Consider the following 22807-nt stretch of genomic DNA (forward strand, 5'->3'; position numbering starts at 1 on the left):
GCAGAAAGAAACGCAAGAGTGCATCACTCCTGTTGAATTTCAAGTACAAGGTTAGTGCTCTCTGACAGAAAGAAGTGGGGGGGGCTTGAAAATAACATGGACATAGACAGTAACAGTCTTGCAAAGTCACACTGTTATTTGGGAGTGTAGCCGTCCTTTATAATCTCTGTAAAGTATTTGATGGGTGCTTGTAGTGAAGCACCCATTTCACATGTCTGCAAGCATTGTAATGCCATGATCTTTCACCTGGATTCTGATGCAATCTCCCTCTGAGTGGTACCTTCATTTTAGCACCTCTTTGCCACGTAGAGCAGACAAGTGGCATACTTTGAGTTTTGTCGACCTCAGACTTCAGCAAACTTCAGATTAAAAGCAAATCTATTTACCCACTTTCATCTAGAGGTTTACAGATGCAAATCACGTATTGTTTGTTGACAACTGTCTGTGACATGAGGATGTCTAAGAGAGCCTTCAGGGAGAGTTGGTGCACCACACAATTCTGTGCTACCCAGCCGGTGGCAATCTCCTGAATGTAATTGGTGCCCAACTTTATGAATTTAAGCCACCTCAGTAGACTAAACATACATGTTGATTAAGATTTATTAGTATACAAAATTAACTTGTTCTACAAAAACCAAAAACTAGTTATGTGGATATCCTCGCATGAAAGGACCCAGTGTAAATGTAAAGGGGTCGGTTATACAAATTGACCCTTTGTATAACAAAGACCAGTTATCTCTTCAGGTTCCTGTGAATCTTGATTAAATCAAAGGATTCCTGTAAATATGTGAACATTTTGGTGATCACTTACGAAGGGAGTCACGCATTGACAGTTGCATTAAACATAGTTTGAGATCTTTTAGAGCAAATAATTGTAACTGTTAACCTTGTCAGCTGCAGATGTGATGTGTCAGTTATGGGTCCTTCCCAACATAGCAATATTCAACTGCCATTTCTGCCTCACAGCATAACAATATGTGGAAAAGTTCGGGCAGGGCACACAATGTACTGCTGAAGAAAAAGAATATAGCAGGGATCATACCTTCTCCATCCTGAAATCGGCCTCAACCAATTTATAAACACTATTAGGGTCTTATAAATAAGAGAACAAAATATAAACTTTGAACCATGGGACACGAGGAATTAGTGTCAGATTTAGAATGGCGTGGTAACTGAAAATCCTTTGAGTTTTGAAAGAAGAGCTAAGTGTGCAGGATAATTCACTGATGGAATTTATTCCATTACATAATCCCTGTGCTGAAGAAAACCCAGCCTGTGGACTCTCCCCCTAATATAATCCTTTTTCTAGAAATTGGTGGACTTTACATGACCTCCGAACTCTAAATCTGGCATCTCAGGCCCTTTTTCCAGACACATCTTTAGTTTTAAAGAAAACGGGTCAGATGCTACTAGGTAGAACAAGGCGCATGATTGACAGGAGATATAAAGCAAGGTTATAATGTTAGACAAATATTAATTCCAGTTGTCACCGTTTTCTGTGTGCAGTGCACAGGTGCAACCTGAAGAGAACATTATATGGCACAATCGTTAAATCCATTCAGCCAGTCCTTGGAGAGTTAAAACACATATTCTGAGACACATAACTATTTGGTCCGGAGAATGAAAGTGAAACAGTGCAGAATATTTGTGCATCTAGGTGGCTCCACTTTTCCAGTGGGAAAAGGGGCCGGTTAACACCCTCATCCCTTGACAACTGTCCAATTATGGATACCGCACTTGGCCTACTGTTTGCAGTAGAAGTAATCAATAGAGGATGCGGTCGAGCGAACACAGATTTGGGTTGAACCAATGCATGAAAACTTAATCATTTACTCAGAGTGGAGAAATCAAACAGACCAGAGCAGAGGTTGCCTCTGAGGGACTTGGTGGTCGCGCCCCAGGTTTCAGGGCTTGCCTTCAAATTATTTAGATAAATGAATTTGGTGTAAGAATGAAAGATCTGGGAGAATGTTCTAGAATTTCATGCATTGACTTCAATGTTTTTACTCCGTAGCATTTTTTTAGAGCAAAGAATGTATAATGTCTCATTTGCCAACCTGAATATGAAACTCACTGAGGCGTTTTTTTCTATCAAACAGACAACATTAATTTAATTTAGAAGAGAGTGAGAGTGCTTAATTTATACTACACTCCACCACCAGTCTTCATATAAACACACCTTGAACCTTAGTATGTTTTTTGCTTAAAAATTGGACCTACTGTTAATTACACATTTTAGAAATAGTTGTCGACTTTTTAAAAAAAACAACGCAGCGAGACATTTGTTTGTCAGATACAACATTAAATAAAAGTGGTTCGGTCAGTATTTATTTGCATGGGTTTTGAGACGTGCAGCTTCCTACCTAAAGAGTATGTTTTGTGGCGTTAGTTAGTGCTGGTCTGGGCTTTAAATAGATATTTTTATACACTCTACAAATGTCAACATACAGTGACCGTGATACAGGAGCATAAAAGAAAACTGCTCGAAACCTGCCCTTTTCAAGCCCTCAGCTGCTCAAAATAACTCACAATGAAAGGGTCACTCGTGAAGGGCACCGCAAAAAATTAAAGCAGCTACAAAATAGGAAGCGACAGACCACTAACAATTGAAATCCTTCACAGATGGATGGAGCAGCTGCGACAGCAAGACACGGGTGTGTTAACCTACCTCTGCAAGGATTTTGCAATGGCCTCGTAAGCCTGTCCTAGGCCAACAATATCATTCAGTTCTTCCACAATTTTCATATAGGTGTTCAGCGTCTGCGGATCACATAACATTCAATTAGATTGGGAGCACAATTTTAGCTCTCATTTATACTTAGATTTTTCCTACTTTACGATAGTCATATTTGATTACTGAAGGGAATGTATATACATTTTCGAAAGCAATCTTTTATTTTACCATCGTCTCAATTTTTTTAAAAACATTTTCGTTTTATATTTAGAACGTGTTTTAACAATTACCTCAAATCACTACATATGAAATGAGAAAGGACTTGAAGGAAAACAGCAGCAGCAATGATCTTATCACAAAGAGTGAAGAGAGATAAAAGTGAGTGAAACACAGATATATACAAGCATTTTAAAACGTAAGCATCATATACAGGTGCGGCTCCTCCCTAATGGTGGAGGTGCGTCGCCCCACTAGTCCACTTGAGCCTATGCCAGAAGTGTAGGGAGGGGCACAGCCAGTCAGAGCAGGGAGGAGTGGTAGGCGCTCTTTAAGTGCGCATGTCTGTTTGGCCGGCTGTCTTAGGCCGGCCAAACAGACATGCACACTTAGGTTTCTCCAACTCAGCTGTGTTGCACAGCTGGGTTGGAGAACGTCACAGGTGCCTAGGCACTGTCTGAGCGCCAAACCACACCACTCAGACCAAACCTTGGCTGCTCTCATAGCATTAGAGCAGTTAGGGGCGGCTGTACGGCGGTGCAATCGGTGCCACCGCACCGGGCGCTGACTTGGGGTGGGGGCATCATTTTTGTAAGTATATTATCATTTTAAAAGCACCTGCTGCTGCGTTCCTGGCCCCCAGCAATTTTCAGGCATCAATTCAAATGTCATTATAACTCCTGTGATTAATTGTCTTCCTGGAAAGAGACCAGAGGTTTGCCTAGTAGAAATTTTGACTCGTCCTAACGTAGGGCAGAGGGTTTAAATGCCTGCTGCTAAGAACGTGTACCATGCAGATGACAAAGTGTACATAATGTAAATAGGTCAGTGGGTTAATGCTGCTGTAAGAGAGCTCATTTTGTTTCGTGTCGTTTATAAGTCAAAATCCTAATATAGAACATTGAGCTCTTATGCAAACTGCAAGGTATATGTTAGAGCTACATATGTGTTTTTTGCCCAGTCTTTCATTATCCTAATATTGGCAAAAGGGTTCATTTGGGTAGAAAACAATTCTTATTATTAAAGAGAACCCCTAACAATGATGTTCTGTTTTAAATTGGGAATTGGTGCTTTTCCACAATAAGGACTCTCAAACTATATTGCCTACCAGTAGCGAAGAAATGTCACTCCTACACTACACCTTGTAGTTCTGTCTGATGTAAAAATTCCTCTACACTGATTTACACATATATGATTGGCTCTGTGCAATTTACATGTGATGTAGAGTGCTCTGAAACCTTACACTGGTATAAGCAGTGATATAAAACTAAATTCATCTGAGAGACAGTGGGTATGGAGACTTAAGGGGCACTGTTAAAGGGTGCTAGTGTGGGAATCCGTGGCAGAGGTGGTCATGGGGGGGGGAGGGGCACCAACAAAGATTTGCACCACCAGTGTTAAAGCCGGCCCTGAGAGTGGTGCCAGGAATGAGTGGGAAGCCTGTGTCCCAGTGCATTCTGGGACACGAGGAGAGCGGGAGAAGAGAACCGAGGTGGCTCCTTACTCAGATACGTTTTTTAAATGATTGTTTCCCTGTCCCTCCTCTCACTTCAGTATTGCCACCACTGGTGATGAAAGAAACATTTTGAGTAAGGCAAAACTCCTGTTGCAGCAGTTTTGCAATGAGATCTCTCATAACTGGATCAGAAATTCTGGTGTGAGAAATAAACAGGGTAATATAATAATTCCCCTGTGGAATGGGACTTAACTGGGTAAACGACTCATTTCCACTGATGATTTGAGAACCCAAGTTTCCAAGGACATTTTCCACCCATCCAAATCTGACCTTGGAAAACTATGTGCAGTAATATCGAACGTGGCAGTAACACAATACTTGTAATACTCATTCAGGCGGAAACTCAGGCTTCCACTCAAATCAGTATTATAGGGCCCCCACGATGAGGACCAAAGACAGAAAGGCCATTTTAATAGAATGTAGGTCAATTGAGTGTCCATCTAGTATTAAGTATTGATTAAATATTTTAGAAATCTTGCAGACAAGTTAAAAATAAAGATCTGGGACTTATCAGTTTAGAAGTGCATGAAAAATATTAAGCAAAGTACCATAAAAGTAAGACGTTTTGAAGATGTTGAAGTTTATTTAAAGAAGGAGGACCCAAAATAGAAATTTTAGGAACACCATAATGAAAGGTAGCACGCAAGGACATACAAGGGCACAAAAGAAAATATAATGACTGACCATACCAAATACAGGGGATGGGCAAGAAGAATAACGTCAGGGAAGAGATTGGAGTGACAGGCAGATGTGAAATAGCCAGAAATATGGGAATTGGAAGATTCTACATCCACTGTGGTCTCTATTTGCTTGCTGTATGAAACTACTCAGGCAGACAGAACATTCTTTATTTGACTTAATGCCATAAAAGTCACCCAAGCAATTAAAATATGTTCCAATAGATACATAGACAATAAATAACATTTAAAAATGGCTTCATAATGTAGATCATTCCGATATCAATCCATGAAAACAGAATGTCCAGTTTTGACCCCATAAGATTTCTAAGCCTTAATGCCGCCTGTATGAACTTAAATACAATAAACGGACAAGTTCAGTGGGGAGTAGCTGAAGATAAAAAAGTGCAACTCTGCATTGCTTTAGTTTGGGCATCATCAAAAGAGAATAACATGCAAAGTTGATTGCACAGATATTGAAACACACAGGCAGAAAGCAAGATTTAATGCCCTAGATGCACGCTTCTGATATCACACTAGATATCGTGCAATATTAAATCTGAACCATGTGGGGTAAAACCTTTGCTGTGCATTATATAGGAATCTCAGATAGGGATCCATCTTGGTAGTGGTCGGTAGTGAGATGCACTTTCACACCATTTTCTTTGACAGCCCCAACTGCTCTATGGCAGAATTTATTTGAATCAAAAGAGATGTTTAACAATCTCTTTGATAGATGTACTAATACCAGTAGGGTTCTCAAAGAGTTATGGTTTACCTAGCTTCGTAAACTACTCTTTTGCATAAAACAACCAGGGTATGTGAAGTACACAATCATGCTTTAAAAAATCAGTAATTACAAAGTGGTTAAAACTAGTTGTTGTAACCATCTGATGGTATTTCTCTTCCTATTCTCCCCTCCCTTCTCCTCTCCTTGGAATATTCCCTTTTACCAACTGCCATCCTTGAGGTTCCACTGCAGACTCTGAAAGCTGCCCATCTGACTGGAAATGTGATGGTGCATATTCTACTAGAGTAAACTTCTTTCAATAGCTACTTGTCTCATGGACTTCACTTTGTAACACTGGTGATGAGTGTTAAACGCCATATGGTGTCAACAGTACCATCACCCCCAATTAATATTTCAGTCGAAGTGACACTCCTGCAACAAGATGATTCACTCAACGTGATCTACAAGACAATCTTCACAAGTGTCAACTACACTGAGATATCTGTGTCTACTCAGGTGCCTATAGAACATTCTTGCCCCGTGTTGTTTGATTAGCTCCTACTGAGAGGGATACAGCCTGAGTCACCTTACTACAGCTTGTGCTCCCACTGGGAATCCATACTTAGTACCTTGCTTATGCACACTGCTTTCCGCTGTATAGGAAAATCTCGAGCATCTGAGGTGAAAAATCAGAGTTCTGCCTATATTGCTCCTCCGCTCAATGGATCGAGTGTTTACACTTTCGCTGCAACTTGTTTTTTGACTAAGCACATTATAGATACTTGTTGTCCAGAGCTGCACCAACACCTGGGTGAAAGTGGGTTACAGACTCCAGGAAGCTTGCTGAGGAGGCAGAACTCTGGTCCAGAACCAGAGATTCCAAAAAGATACCTGGGGGCAGACACCCAAAAAGGTGGTCAGGTTTCCCACCAGAAGAAGGGGAGGGAAATAAAAAAAAGACTAAGTTCTTTAAAGGCCCCTAGAACAACTTACAGGGTAAAGGGTCTGGTTCACATTCCCAATCTGGCCACCAGGAGAAAACTTACCCTGACAAAGGTCAGCAGCCCAAGCCCATCAAGTGCTATGAATGCTACGAGTATTGACACTACAAGGGGGATACCAAGTGAACAAAAAGACCACCACCTCCCACTTGAGGAAAGATTTCAGGGACGGCTAGCAGAGTACTGGGGTAGGAGTTTGTCCCAGTTAATGGGGGCAGTTTACAGGGGGTATCCTAGTGTACTTGGTTGACAGTGAGATGGTTCTAAGAGCCATGTGCCCTCAAATACTACTACGTATTGGCAATGGGTCACCATCAATGGGCAATGTGTGGAGACTCTGAGGGATACAGGAGCCAGTAGGACTATGGTAAGGAGTCAGCTAGTTTCCTCAGGGCGGGTAATTTTTAATGCATTCCACCAGGTTGTAGTGGCTGAAAACAGATAGGGTATCCTGTGGTCCTTGTTCCATTTGAGTGGGGGAGCTTCAAGTCTTCTGAAAGTTACAGTGAGCCCTGCCATGCCTGTAAACTGTTAGGTAATTACCCGGAACACAAAACCTGGAAGGAAGTGGAGCTCAAGGCTGATGTGGAGATGTTAGAAGTACCTGAGTGGATCTGTGTCACGGCAAGGTCCATGGCTGCCTGGAAAGGGAATCAAGAATGGTTGGAGCCTGGAATAATGGCCCAGCCACCTGCTAAGAAGGGCAAAGGCAGAGGGCATGGTAAACCAGCAACTGAATGTACCTCCAGTGGAATGAATGGGGCACCTGCGTTGACTGCCCAGGAGTCCACTGAGGAGGACATTGCTTCCCTTGGTGACCTGCGTGAGCTTTCTGAATGGCATGTGGAAGAAGGATCCACCAAGGAGGAGGTCTGTAGGGCACAAAGGGAGTGTTCAACCCTTGTGGGCATGAGCAACAGACTGAAGCCCAAGCAGCAGGTGACACCTTGTGTAGTAACCACTTTCTTTGGGGGGACATCCTCTTGTACACTTAGCCTAAGGCTCCTGCGCATGGGGCATCATGGGCCCTCATGGTCCTCCAATGCTACTGAGTCTTCCTATTAGGGCTGGCTCATGATATTCTCCTGGCAGGACACATAGGCCAAAACAAGACATTTGCAAGGCTTGTCCCTCACTTCAATTGGCCTAGGATCACAAATTCCTCAGTAAGACTTGTGTGCCAGCTGTAAGACAGGGCAGAGGATTAAAGCCCCCTATAATCACTTTCCTGTCAATAGCACCCCCTTTGAGAGGTTGTGAATTCACATTGTAGGGCCTATAGATCCCCCGACTGCATCAGGCAGCAGGTTCATCCGGTTCTGGTGGATCATGCCACTAGGTACCCAGAGGCAATCCCTCTGAGTACTAATACTGCACCCACAGTGGCAAAGGCCCTGATGGGGAACTTTACCCGAGTGGGTTTTCCCAAGGAAGTTGTGTCTGACAGGGTCGCAAACTGAATGTTCATTTCTAACATTCCTCTTATCTCGGCCGATGTTTATAAACTGGACAGGAAGAACTGGACAGATTATGCTTTTATCTTCATAAATGCTATTGCTAGAGGTGCACAAATCCCAGATACATGGCGTGTGGCTGAAATTGTCCCCATATAAAAAAGGGAGACCGTGCTAGAACAGGCAATTACAGGCCGATAAGCCTAATTAATACTCTCCAGAAAATTGTGGCTAGGCTTGTGCTAGGTAGGGTTAATGAATGGGTAATAGATCAGGATATATTGTCTACCTACCAAGCGGGTTTCAGACCCCACGTCAGCACCATTGATCAAGTTTTCAGATTTGAATGAATGAATGAAAAGCAATTTATAATGCGCAACTTTGCCCAACGGGCGTCAAGGCGCCTTTGTGATTTGTGATGATATATTGGAATACAGTGATTCTTGCAGGGGGGACTCTTTATGCAGCCTTTGTTGATTTAAAATCAGCTTTCGATTTAGTGCCACGCCATAAGTTATGGGCCATGTTAAAGGAGACTGGGATGCCTCGAACTTTTGTCTTTCATTATTAAACTCCATGAGGCGAATTATGCCCAGGTAAGGTGGGGACAGCGAACTAACGGATCGTTTCCCTGTCAATAAGGAAGTGTGCCCTTGCCCCTACCCTATTCTCCCTATTTATAAATAAAGTAGTTGGTTATTACAAAAGTTTTCCAACTGATGCACCAACTCCAGCCGGTTTAAGGGCTACTATATTAATGTTTGCAGACGATACATTAATTTGATCTAAAACTCAATCGGGTCTGCAACGTGCCCTCGACAGATTTAGTGATTTTTGCAATGACCATGATCTAATAGTTAATGTTGACAAAACAAAGTTCATGGTGTTGCATAAACATAAATCTGTTAAAGGCAGAGTAGAATTGAATAGTGCACCCCTGGAACAAACCAACACCTTCACCTATTTAGGTGTGACTATGGGCAAGAGAATGAACTGGTCACCACAGATGGATGTTATGGTCTGAAGGCATAACCAGTTAGCGGGTGTCTTATTAAAAGAACACCAACTCTCAATTACAAAACCGGTGGGGCCACCTATATTAATTTACAATGGGAAAATCAGAGCTTCCATAATATATGGTGCTGAACTTTGGGGGTTAGAAGATTTATCACCCCTAGTTAGGGCGCAAAACAAGTTTCTGAGAACACTGACCGCCCTCCCACAATCTGCCCCTACCAGGCCTTTGCTATTAGATTTAGGCTGTACCTCCTTTGATGAGGTGGCGGGATTTAGACCATTAGCTTACTGGAGGAGGCTGTGGACCACTCCAGAATTGGTAACTTATGCACAGGCTCTAATGTATATTAGGAACACTGATTCATCTGCAAAAATCAAATGGCTCCAGAAGCTTAAGCGTAAATTGTATGATATGGGGCTTAGACACCTGTGAGATGATCCGATAGGGAATACTTTTCCCAGTAAAAATGAATATCAAGCGTATTATTGGGATATGATTACTAAGCAGACCCTATCGGTGGTGGATAGTAATTCGCTCACAGGTATCTTTATGGAACATAAGTTTGTTGTGGAAGCAGAGGCCTACTGGAATCTGATTACGAAACCTGGTGACAGGAAACTATACCACCAACTCAGATAGGGCACTTTTCAGCTACGAAATTTCACTGTAAACTGGAACAATGCTCCAGATATTAACTGTCCATCATGTTCATCACAGGAAGACTCCATTAGTCACGTATTTTTCTTGTGCAGTGCCTACAGTAGCCCTCGTCGCAAGTGGCTTAAGCCGCTTTGCGCTTACCTGGGTACAAGATCGTGTATGGTAGCACTGCGTATTTTGGTAACAAACACCAGATCTGATATTGTTATAGCTGTTGCAAAATTCCTTAGCTGGGCATGGGCACTGCGAAGGAAAAATATTCCTTCTCCATGAATTATTATTTATTTTATAGTGGTTCCTACTTTTTTTTTCTTCAAACTTCTGAAGGAATGCTTATGCGGATTGTTTTTAAGAGCTATCTCAATGAAATATTGTCAGGGTCTTTCGATAATGATATATTAATCTTTTTAAGACTGTATGTTTTTGCGGTATAATCTTTTTAATTACATTTTTATGATGTATTGTATCTTTTATGATTGGAAAATTATCGAATAAAGACTGATTGAATTGACATACCTCTTCTGTGTTAAGGAGGTGGAGCACTGCGAAGAGAGTGCTGAGCCTGTAAGTGGTATTCTATATGTGACACGCCTTCACTGAACATAAAACGAGGGCTGTCAGAAATACTGGAAGAAATGTATAGAAATGTATTCTGGAAAGTAGTGCTTTTACCTTGAGAAGCTGGTTGCTTCTGATTGCTTACCAGGAAAAGTAAACGTTTGTAAAACATTTGTACAATTTTCTGTTCCCACATCTGTTCCTCTCACATCAAGGGTTGCTCTCCTGTTCCAACATGGCTGCAGCAAGTATGTCACATCTCCCTTTTTTCTGAATAAGGTGGTAGAGCCAAACCTTCCATGGAAGCAATGGAAGAGACTATTTGAATCCTACCTCATGGCAACTGGGGGTGGGAAATGTACATCATTGTGGAAGCAACACATCCTACTATCCAGCTTGGACCATCCATGCCGCGACGGTGAAACGGCCACGTCTACTCGTACAGGTTCACGACGACAGTACCTCTACACAAGGTCAGGAAAAGGAAGTGATCCAACTTCCCAGATATTAAAAAATTTCCCAACACCGGAAACGGGAAAACTCATGTGGGGAAGATTACATTGCCCCTCACAACAGACTAACATAAGAACTACTAGATGGGCAGGAAAAAGAGATACTAATTGAGAACAAGAATTTGAAGGATCCAACCTTATGTTTCCGGAAAATTGTTTATTTGCCCTGGAGAAACTCCCTGGAAGGGAGTGAAACACGTTGGCTGATCTTTGTTGTAAAGTGCCTGGTGATTTGTATTTTAAAAGAACGGATAAAAATAAATAAAGAACTTTTCTATATACACGGGCAATACTCTCTTTGGACTTCTTTTTGTTGCGCCTCCGCAAACAATTGAGCAAAGTATCCTTCTGATCTGGAAAGCACAGCAACGTCAAACAGCAGCTGACGTTGGGGTTGGCAGCACAAAGCTTTAAAGACTTACTCTGGAACTGGATTTTAGGTGCGGCGCCGTTGGGTCAGCTGCTGCATTCTTTGTGACATTCTACTTCACAATTTAGGTGTAAAGGGGAGGAAAACCTATGATGACATTTCTGATGCATTACAAGAAGAGGATGTGGATGAAGGGGATGAGGAGGTGGATGTGTACCACAAATCAGTCACCCATTTGGAGCAGCATTTTGGAAGAAAATAAATGTCATCCTGGAGAGACACAAGTTCTTTGTGAGAACTCAAGGAAAATCTGAGAACGTTAACAGGTACATAGCAGCTCTTAGAGCTCTATCCAACACATGAATTTGGCATGCTAGCTGATTCCTTCATACGAAACCAGCTAGTTAGTGCATGAACAATCCTAACATACAGGAAAAATTGCAGGTAGTCAACCAGGATTTGAAACCAGTTATAGATATAGCCATAAGTGTGGAACACACAGCTGGCTGCATCAAGGAGATTAAAGTATGTGTTGAAGGTCCTGAAGATCATGTAGTTTGTAAAAAAGATTGCAACAAGGAAACAAAGTACAAGAATCAGTCTATTGGCAATGACAAACCTAATTGTTACAGGTGTGGTAGCATAGGACACATTGCCACTAGCCAGCGATAGGTCCTCCTTGTGAGCGAAGAAGCACCCCCCACACTGCTGGAAGAAAGTGGCATCAAAAATGAAATGGTAATAAAATATTTTATTACTATTTTGTTTTTGACACTTCCTGCCAGCAAACTGAGCACGAGGACAGGGCCAGTGCGTCACTGCTGCCAATGATTGGCAGCAGTGGGGTGTGTCAACTCAAGTTTGCATTGTGTAAGTTGGTTTAGCCGACTAGCTTGCTACGGCCAAACCGACAAGCGCAATTCAAACCTCTTGGACAGCTGGATGGAGAGCAGGCACAGCACAGGCCTACAGTGCATGGAACCAGCCCGCTCCGGTGAACCAAGACGCTTTAGAACATAATGAGAGAGTTGGCTATGGGCGTTGTACTCAGAAGACGTGCTGAATGAGGAAGTACTGCAGAACATCGAGGGGCAGTGTAAGGTAAGGGATTATATTAATGTGTATATTTACGTTTATGAGTATATGAGTATATTATTGTGTATGTGTTATGCGTATATGTATATATGTGTATGTGTATATATGTGGATTATGTGGATTTGTTATTTGTATATTTTTTGTAGCCCCTCAAAGTGATGTGCCACCAACCGCCACTGACAATAGCTCCAATTGCCAATCCAAAACATCTACTTGTCATAAGTGTAGCAAAATGGGTCACTTCGCAAGGATATGCCGGGACCTATACAGCAAACCAGTTCTTGTGGTTGAACCTGAATCACAGGAAGAACAGAAACTAATTTTCCAATTACAAGGAGATAAAGAAAATGTGAAAATTCCTTCTTGTGAATTACTCTGGATAACAAGCCTATCACAGTTTTTGCTCATTCCCGTTCACCATACACGCTAATTGATAATAGTAATGTGTTTTCTAATCTGTTCCCAGAAAAAGCAAAAGGACTTGAAGAACCAGTCATCAAACTAGAATGGGGTCGCCATTCCCTTAGAGGGAATGACTATTATGAGAATTATGTTTAAAAGACATTACTGGTAAGGAATACATTGCACAAAGGGGCTCCAATTTACTAGGGTGGCACCATCAGAAAAGATAAGGCATCAAACAAGACCCAAACAGCTCTGATCCAGTGATTTTGGTTGATCCTTTTATCTGTGGCAGGGAAGTCTGTGATAATTCCCCTTGAGTTTTTTTCTGAGGGACTGGATATGTTATAGGATTATTTGCCCTGGATAAAATTGAAACCCCAGGCCAAGCTAGTCATCCACAAGGCGAGAACAATTCCCTATATTATACAACATTCCTTAAGAAATGAGTTAGACAGATTATTAAAGTTGGGAGTTATATAACCCATAGAAAGCTCTCAATGGTTAGCTCCTGTTGTCATCACTACCAAGTCCCCAGTAAAAGACATCAGGATATGTGTAGATTTGAGGAACCTAAATGCAAATATGGGTGGACAGTCACCCAATTCCTAGGATTCATGAAGTCTTTATGTTGCAAGGGAACCAAGTTACTTCAGCATGTCTGCCACCAGGTAGAGTGGCACCCTTTCCTATGCCACCTTACATCATATGCTACTCCTTTGGGTAACTACCAATATGTATGCATGCTGTTTGGGCTCACCTTTGTTGCTGCTGCCTTCCAGAGGATAATGCAGCGTGTACTGAAAAACATACCAAACACATTGTGTTTCCAAGATGACATTCTAATATATGGTACGAATGAGGAAGGATATAATGCCACATTGAAACTGTTTTGTCCAGGCTAAGAGTGGCAGGTTTCACCATCAAGAAGGAAAATGGCAGATTGGGGTGGGTTCAGTGGAGTACTTAGGTCATTCTATATTTCGAGATGGTATTAAACCTAACTTAACCTGATGGAGGCCATTGAGAAAACAGAAGATACCACCAATGTGGCTGACCTCAAGTCCTTTTTTGGGCTGTCCGAATATTACTCCAAATGTGTCAAAATCTATGCATCCATTGTGGAACCCCTACAAAACTTACTGAAGAAGAACTCAAAATACAATTGGGACAAACACTGCCAGTCTGCTTTTGAATCAGTGAAGTTGGCTATAACTAAAGCACATAGTTTATAGGAAGGTTGATCCCAATAAACTACCTTGATAACCACAGATGCCAACAATAAAGATCTGGGGACTAGTCTCACCTAATTGGTTGATGGGGAGGAGCAGGAAGCAAAAAAACCTGGGATAATAAATACTGGGAAGAGTTATATGAGGCAAGCAAGTCTAGAAATATGACAGGATTCTGGAATTTAGTGAAATGGGGCAAGGGATCTTACAGGCCCCAGCCAGAAAACTCTGTCCTACCCGAACGCTGGGTATCACATTTTAAATCACAGATTGCAAACCCCGTCTGGGCAAGTGCGGAAAGTCTGGATCCTATTATAAACTATGCAGCCACCACTCTGCTAGTGTTTAGTCGGAGTGATATCGAACACGCCTTAAATACAATCCCGAGAGGAAGAGCCCCGGGTCCGGATATGATTCCGGCAGACCTTTTTCTTCATTGTAGAGAGGTATGGGTGCCGTACTTAGAGCTGTTGGCGAACTCTATTTCCAGGGGCTCCCCGATACCAGACGTCTGGAGGGGAGCCGAAATCATCCCAATTTTCAAAAAAGGGGATCGTGCTGATCCTGCGAATTATAGGCCAATCAGCCTAATTGCATGCATTCAGAAGGTGGTGGCTAGGCTTGTACTACATAGGATTCAGAACTGGATAGATGATTCTGGGGTTATGTCCACACTACAGGCAGGCTTTCGCCCTTTTACGAGCACTGTGGATCAAGTTTTTAGATTTTCTACTATATATTGGAAATGGGTAATCCTTGGAGGAGGCACTCTTTACGCAGCCTTTGTCGATTTGAAATTGGCTTTTGATCTTGTCCCGCGTACCAGGCTGTGGCGAGTGCTTCATGAGCAAGGTATGCCACACGAACTCCTCACCTTCTTGATCAAATTTCACGAAAATAATTATGCACAGGTTAGGTGGGGCAACCAGGGCCAGGTTACCGATAAATTCGAAACAGAAAGGGGAGTTAGACAAGGGTGCGTCCTGGCACCAACTCTGTTTACGTTATACATAAACAGGGTTATTGAATATTACAGGGAGGTTCACACAGATGCACCTAAACAAAATGGCATCACAATACCCCTGTTAATGTTCGCAGACAACACCCTTCTAATTTTTAAAACACAAGAAGGGCTTCAAAAAGCAATTGGCTGTTTTGAGGCCTTCTGCAAAGACCATGGTCTAATCATCAATGTGTCAAAAACTAAATTCATGGTAATGCACAGACACAAGAAAGTGAGGGGCACAGTCTTTATGAATGGTGAGATTTTAGAACAGACTCATTGTTTTAGTTATTTGGGCATTACACTGGGGTCTAGATTGGAATGGAAGCCACACATGACCTATTTAACTACAAAACATGCACAGCTAGCAGGTGTCCTTTTGAGAGAATTAAGATCATCAGTTACTCAACCAATAGCCCCAGCTTTAAAAATATATGACACGAAAGTTAGGGCTTCAATGTTATATGGGGCCGAATTGTGGGGGGTGTCTGATGTCTCAGCCCTGACAAATGCACAAAATACATTTTTGTGGTGCATAACTAGACTCCCAAAATCAACACCATTGACACCGCTGTACACAGACTTGGGTTGTCAGAAAATTCAGGACATAGCTAGCTTTAGATCAGTCGCATACTGGAGGAGGCTATGGGTTACGCCTGAACTATCTCATTATGCTTCAGCGCTCCTAGAAACTAGAAATATGGACACAGGGGGCAAAATATCATGGTTTAAACAGGTCAAGTCGCAATATAAAGCCTTAGGAATGGTGGAACTATGGGAAAACCCATTAGAAAATATCTTTCCCTCACGAAAGGCCCTAAAAGAGCTGTATTGGGCTAATATAACCCAAAGGGAATTTCAGAAACACACTGACGCATCACTTACCAGGGCTTTTTTGGAACAAAAACATATGCCTGCATACGAGCGATATTGGGACCTTATTACCATCCCCAATGATAGGAAACTTTTCCATCAATACAGGGTAGGAACCCTTCCTATCGATACATTCATAAGCAAGTGGTCAACTAACAAGGATCACCATCTGTGTCCTTTCTCTGTAGCCCAATCCGAAACTCTAGCTCATGTTTTGTTTATATGCCCAGCATATAAAGCCCCGCGCCACAAATGGATAAGGCCAATTTGCATACAGAAAGGCATCCATAGTGGCACTGTGGCACTTAGGATTTTAAAAACAGATTGTACTGATAGCATGGTAATTACACTTGCAAAGTTTCTAAAATGGATGTGGTCAATACGCAGAGATAAACAAACTAATGTAGACTGCATTGTTTTAACCTGGCCCTTATAGTAGAAAGTATGAGCTGCTAATTATGTAACATATTTTAAAATGGTTTATAAAATTTTAAGATCACAATATATATATTTTTTTAATGGTTGTGCTTGGAACACCCTGTATAACACATTGATTGGATAGATTAATTAACAAACTTTCCCTTGCCATTATGAATACTAGGATGTAACAAGTATGAAATGTTTTTTTTTTTATTGTTTTACTGTGTTGTCTTTTATGACTTGTGTTGAAATAAAGACTTATTGACTTGACTTGACTTCATCTGGGGACTAGTCTCACCTAATTGGTTGATGGGGAGGAGCAGATTGTAGCATGTGTTCCCAGTGCCTTAAAAAGGGCATGGAAAAAACCTACTCCGCTGTAAGGCCCTAGTCTGCTATTGGGCTGTCCGTCATTTCAAGATATTATTTTGGGGCATACCATTCACGATCAGAACTGAACGTAAACCTTTATTATACACATTTACAGCTAAGGGTTCGGAGAAGACCACACCTAGAATATCCCATTGAATATTAGGATTAGAAGGGTACAATTTCAGAGTAACCAAAATACAGTGCCAGATTTCCTTTCCAGGAAACCTTTAGATATTCCCCAACCTGGAAGTGAAGGAGCACATGATGAGGTCGTTCTCAAATTAGTCAGTGCATATGAAGTTGAATGGCAAAATTGTATGCAAGATGACAACAAATTAAGTAGACTTTCCAAGCTTATTCATGAACCCCATTGCAGCCCACCGCAATGGGGTTCACAGTGAAATTCACACATTTTAGGAGGTCAGGGCAAACTAAGAATGAAGGGAAATCTCTGTACTGTGGATAGAAATAATACCCCCTGAAGGGATGAGAGAACATATTATCAATCTTGTTCATGCGGACCATCTAGGTCGCAGTCTCCCAAAAAATAAAGTACCTCTCAATATTGGTGGCCATACATGGACACCATGGTAGAAGCAAGGGTCCAGATATATTCTGAATGCATTAACAGTGAAAAAAACCACCCAAGTTAGGACACCTCCTTTGTCACCTGTGGAAGTCCCAGACACACAGTGGACAAAGTTGGCCTTAGAAATAATGAGCCCAGTGAATCTCATATCACTTAAAAAGAGATTCATTCTTATTTTGGCAGACTACCACACAAGTTGGATGACACTGAGGTGCGTGCAGCACATTGACCCAGCAACTATAGTTTGTTTTCTCAGGGGTCTATTGTATGAAGAAGGGACACCAGAAACACAACACCTCAAAGCTGCATTATATATTGTCCAAGAGCAAATGGATGAGTAGAAAGGGTGGTAAAAGCATGTTTGCTGAGAGCAAAGGTAATGGAAGTATCAGCAACCATGTTTCTGCCAGAAACAATTTGGGCCTATCGCACTATGCCTAATTGTGTCACGAAAGGTTCTGCTTTTGTGTATCTCAAGGGTAGAGAACCCAGAACAAAATTGACCTCTTCGTGGTTAAAAAATACAGACGTCTGTGGTATTAGGGATAAAGTATCAGAGAGAATAAGTGCACAACAAATCAAGTACAAAAGGGGGCATGATGTCTCCAAACATGTCAAGCCTATCACATTTAAGGTTGGGGACGGAGTCCAGATTGATTTGCCAAAACCATGTAGGATAAATGGGTTTTCTGAACCCTTAAAGATGATTTAAGTTGGAAAACAAATAGTAAATAGGAAAATGGCCAAACATGGGGTATGGACAGAGTTATACATCCTGATACAGCTTCTTCAAGTACGCAAAGTGATGAGAAACAGGCTCCTATCAGGGGGAGGGAACATAACCAGGAGGGTTCCCACAGAATGAAAACAGCATGTTCTAACCCAAAATGGCTTAAAGACCATCATTTCATTTAAGCAAGGTGATATGTATTCCATGGTATGAATGAGATTATTCTCCATCTGTATTAGTTTTGTAGCCATAAATGCTTCTAGTTGTTCCTGTACATTTTATAAATGTCAAATGGTATCTTATATTTTGACTTCGAAGGGAGATGTGTTGTAATCATCTGATAGTATTTTTTCCTTATATTCCCCCACCATTCTCCTCTCCTTGAAACATTACATGTTACCAACTGTCATCCTTAAGATTCTACTGCAGACTCAAGACAGCTGCTCAGCTGAATGGAAATGTAATGGTGAATGTCCTGCTCGAATAAACTCCTTTCAATAGTTACTTGTCTCATGGACTTCACTTTCTTAACACTAGTCTCCTTTTTTGACCAAATGTAAACTCAAAGCATACAAAGGACGTAACATCGCATAGCCCTCTAAGTAAGATATTCCCAATTCAAAATGACAAATAAATGTTGAATAAGTGGTAGGAACCTCTAAAAACCTCCCTACAAACACATTCCCAGCCTTCTGAATAGAGTTGAAATTTGTCATCCCCCAGTTACCAGCACCGGAGATAGCTACTGTGATACATATGGCTTTATATATTATATTTATATAAATTACTGAGTCATTTAAATAGATTTACATAGATAAGCAACAGGCATGAATGATAGTGATTGATTAATAATTTCAGAAGAAAGATTTTTAAAGAGGTGTTTGGCTATAAAACGTAAAAGTGTAAGATTGATTCTAGTAGATGTTACTGTAAATCCTGCATGTGACAGATGCTCTCAATAGATGATGAGCAAGGCTTCTTAATATTATTAGATTTGCCTAATAGATTGAGTAAATTAAGATTAAAATCCCATACAACAGAAGTGTTTGGACCTGGCTATGTGCAGAAATGTATATTTGATATGCAGTTCCTGAATGATATTCACAACTTCAGTCACTGACTAAGTGCCACCAAGGGACTGATAACTTACACCCAAATGTATTTTATATATTTTGTCTAAGAGTGGGTTTTTACCTATTTTCATATTATTCTCTACTCAGAAATGTACATATATGTCTTTGACCACTGGTCTGGAATTTCACCAAAAACTCATTTGAGCACCACATTTTAAACTGTATATTGACACCATTGCAAATTTCAATATCATCCAACTACGATTGCTAAAGTCAGATCAATGCCTTCTGTCAAGAGTTAGCAGCAGTGTATTACCGTTCGGTCCCTTAGCCCACTCTTTGCCATGAAATACATTTGACATTATGTTGATTGTCTCATGCATGGGTCAAAAACAGTTACTCATATTAGTCTTGTTTTGATTAACGTCCATCAACAGACCCTAGGGCTATGCATCTGTTTAAGACTTTTGGGTTTTCCTCTAAATTGAATCAACATAGTTATTTTGAGGGCTTCATTTTCAATTCTTAGTACGTATTTTTCTGTGTGTAGCAACATAGCTCTCATATGCCAATTTTACGTAGTTAAAGGAGAAATTAATTCAGATTTGGCCTTTATGATGGTCTGTACTGGCCTCTCTTACTATTTCCCTATTTTTAATTTGTGTTACATTTAATTTACAATACATATACAAAACTTCAGATTGTAACTTAAATATTTATTAAACAAATATGTGTACCACAAAGAATCAACAATGTTTTTGTTTCTTGGGTTATAGTTTATTTTTGTTTCATCTTATTTATTGCAATATTAATATTAAAGCTATGTTTTTTACAGTGTTTCAGTACCTTTCAATCAGTGTTTAAAATTTTAAAATGGTCTAAATAAATTAATTACATTTCATTTTAAGAGACCCTTGAAATGATATGAAAGGAAGCCAAATATAGGTGGATTACATGGTTGAGATATCTGGACACATACATGCTCAAACAAAATAAACCACAAAAATGTATCTGTAAGGACCAATGAAGATTAAATCAAGTACTAAATGTATGAAGTATTTCAACGCGATATACTTCACACTAAAAACAGAGAACAAGAAACAGGAGAACATTTGACCCACTGGAGTCCCTTGCCAATGCGACCTTCAATAACATAATTAGGAGAAGAAAGCATTCTGGGAAAAATACAATTAAAATACAGAAGCCAAACAAAGGTCAAACCAAGAATAGGTTCCCAAGAGACACAAATAGAAATATACACATAGAAGGACATTATTTGGTGCCACAATAAAAAAACAGACTACAACCTATGACGGCATAGAAGAGACTTTTAAAAAATACATTGACACACGACACACAAGAAAACCCCACCAAGCTGAGGCATCTCTCTAACACTAAAACAGAACCAGTGCATATAAATCAACCATACTCTAAATAAGTATTTCAGAGAAAAAAAGCCTGCTTCCAAGGAAGAAGAGATAAGGCCACTGCCTAGCGACAGATATTCTTCCACTCCATGGAACAAAACATACTGAGAGGAGGACTCCCTTACTAGAGATGTGTAACACACACCAACGTAAGGAAAATAGGCCCAATTCACGTAGAAATTTGTTATGCTATATTAAAGGTATATTAAAGGTATTTCTATAGAGCACTTTCATTACATAGCGAGAGGTTTTTACAAAAACAGAGCAAACTATGTTCTAAAAGGCCAACGATCTTCAAGCTATTAGAGGATTACACCATTTAACCACCTAGAGTCATTTCAGTTCTGGGGCAAACAAGAGCATTTGTTATGTTATAACTGCAGCATTCTGGTATGCTTTGCCATTGTTATGCTAATGTAGGTTTTCAGTAGTATAACTGTGGCTTTCTATTTGGTTTTAAGGTCTTCATTGTAGACTGAAGTCTGAAATGGTGCATGACTGTTTGTTTTGGGTAGTAGCCATGGGTATGCTTATTTGTTAGGTAATGTTTTAACTTCAGTGAGGTATGGGTATACGTTTGATAGGTAGAACTGGAGCACTGGATCAAATCTTTTACCTGGTAGGCATTCCCATTGACTGGCAGTTATGCATGTGTACAAGGCAATTCAAATTACTAAGTGCTGTGGATTGCCATGATTAATTCAAGTATCCCATCCTCCCATTTTTGTTTACATCAGTGTCCTTAAGTGCAACAGGTATGCCAAGGCATGGGTGCTGTGCTCACTGTGCCACTGTAACTAAGCAGCACCCTACAGAAGAGCCCCAGCTTGGGCAAAATTGGTCTTTGGTTACCTGTTGCTTAATTGAGAGAGGACCTGGCTTGGCAGTTCAGACTGTTCCTACTAGAGCATGATTTGAATATGGCAGGGTCTAATCTGAGGTGGCAAGGTGAGTAACAGAAACAGTGGATTGGGCTGGGATGAATTCATGCATTCCATCCATCACTTTATGGTTTTCTTGAGTGCCATGTAGCAGGTAATTATATTTTTCGACTATGCTGTATGTATGTTTAGAATTTTGTCTTTGTTCATTTTCTAATGTACATTAGTCCCTGTGTTTAGCTTTCGGAATAATGTTGGACTGTTGTATGGATGTGTATCTAGTCTGTGAGGAACACTGGGACATCTGACAGAGTATTTTGTTGAGCGTGAACAACAGATTGAATATCATCTGAACGCCTACTTGGATATGTGGAGCAGTGGATATGTGTTGGATTCCATGAATTGTTCTCCTGAACAAATGTTCAAATGTAGTGCAGCTGTATATTAAGTGTGGTTAGAACAGTGAAAAATGTATTGGATTTGACGAGTAGTCCACATGTCTGAGCATATAAATCTTGAACATATAAGCTGCCACAACAGCGTCGCTGGTGGGGGGGTACTTTACCGTGGGTGTATTTGTCTGTTATGATCTGAAACTTGAATAACACTGATTTCACCCCAAAGAATATTGAGAATATGTGTGCTCGGCCAATGTGCAACAGTGAGACTGTGTTGTATTCTGCAAGCGGTGTGCATGTGCCAATGGCTGAATGTCATATGGAAGACGTACAGAGCTGAATGCTTGCCACTAACCAAATGAGGTATTCTGGAGGCCATGAGCCCTCCATCCTTCTGAGGTGGGTGCACTAAGTAGTCTGATTTAAGTAATAGATACTTTGTTGTTAACCATGACTACAAATGGCAGAATAGTGATGTTTAGTGCAATATTTTTCAAAATTATTATCATGTACATGTTCTCTAATGTCTTTAAGATGGGTATTTAGTTTATTAAACAGGTGCATGGATCAGGTATTCGGGAACGTGCATATTCATAACATACCCGGAGTTGAATTGTCCTTGTACACTACACATAACTGACTACTTGAATGTATTATGTGTCAGACATTGATTGTGTATTGTGAGCAGTAGTCGGTGTGCATGCAGAAGTTATCAAGTGGTGTCTAGATGTCCAACAGTCGCTGTGTGCTATGCAAATATTTGAGTGACATATAGATGTTCTATCGGAGTCTCATGCAGATGTGGTACTCTGGAGGAGAGTGAATGTATATATCAACAAATGCCATAAAGATATTTATTTGTTCTGCAGAACAATAGAGTGGTGAATTATGAAAGTGTGCGGTCCACACGGTCAAATGTTTAAATG

The 22807-nt window shown here is 40.8% G+C and overlaps 1 protein-coding gene across 2 annotated transcripts in view; it reads right to left on the reverse strand.

Annotated features, from left to right (window-relative positions):
• TTC29 (tetratricopeptide repeat domain 29) overlaps window positions 1–22807 on the reverse strand; it is a 1168725-nt gene that overhangs the window by 415329 nt on the left and 730589 nt on the right. For both annotated transcript variants that reach the window (XM_086963296.1, XM_086963297.1), the window contains exon 8: window positions 2669–2760. In XM_086963296.1, the coding sequence (XP_086819422.1) occupies window positions 2669–2760 (92 nt within the window). The remainder of the gene's footprint in view (window positions 1–2668; window positions 2761–22807) is intronic.

The sequence above is a fragment of the Lissotriton vulgaris genome, chromosome 3_1 (assembly GCF_964263255.1).
Source record: "Lissotriton vulgaris chromosome 3_1, aLisVul1.2, whole genome shotgun sequence".
Taxonomy (NCBI): domain Eukaryota; kingdom Metazoa; phylum Chordata; class Amphibia; order Caudata; family Salamandridae; genus Lissotriton; species Lissotriton vulgaris.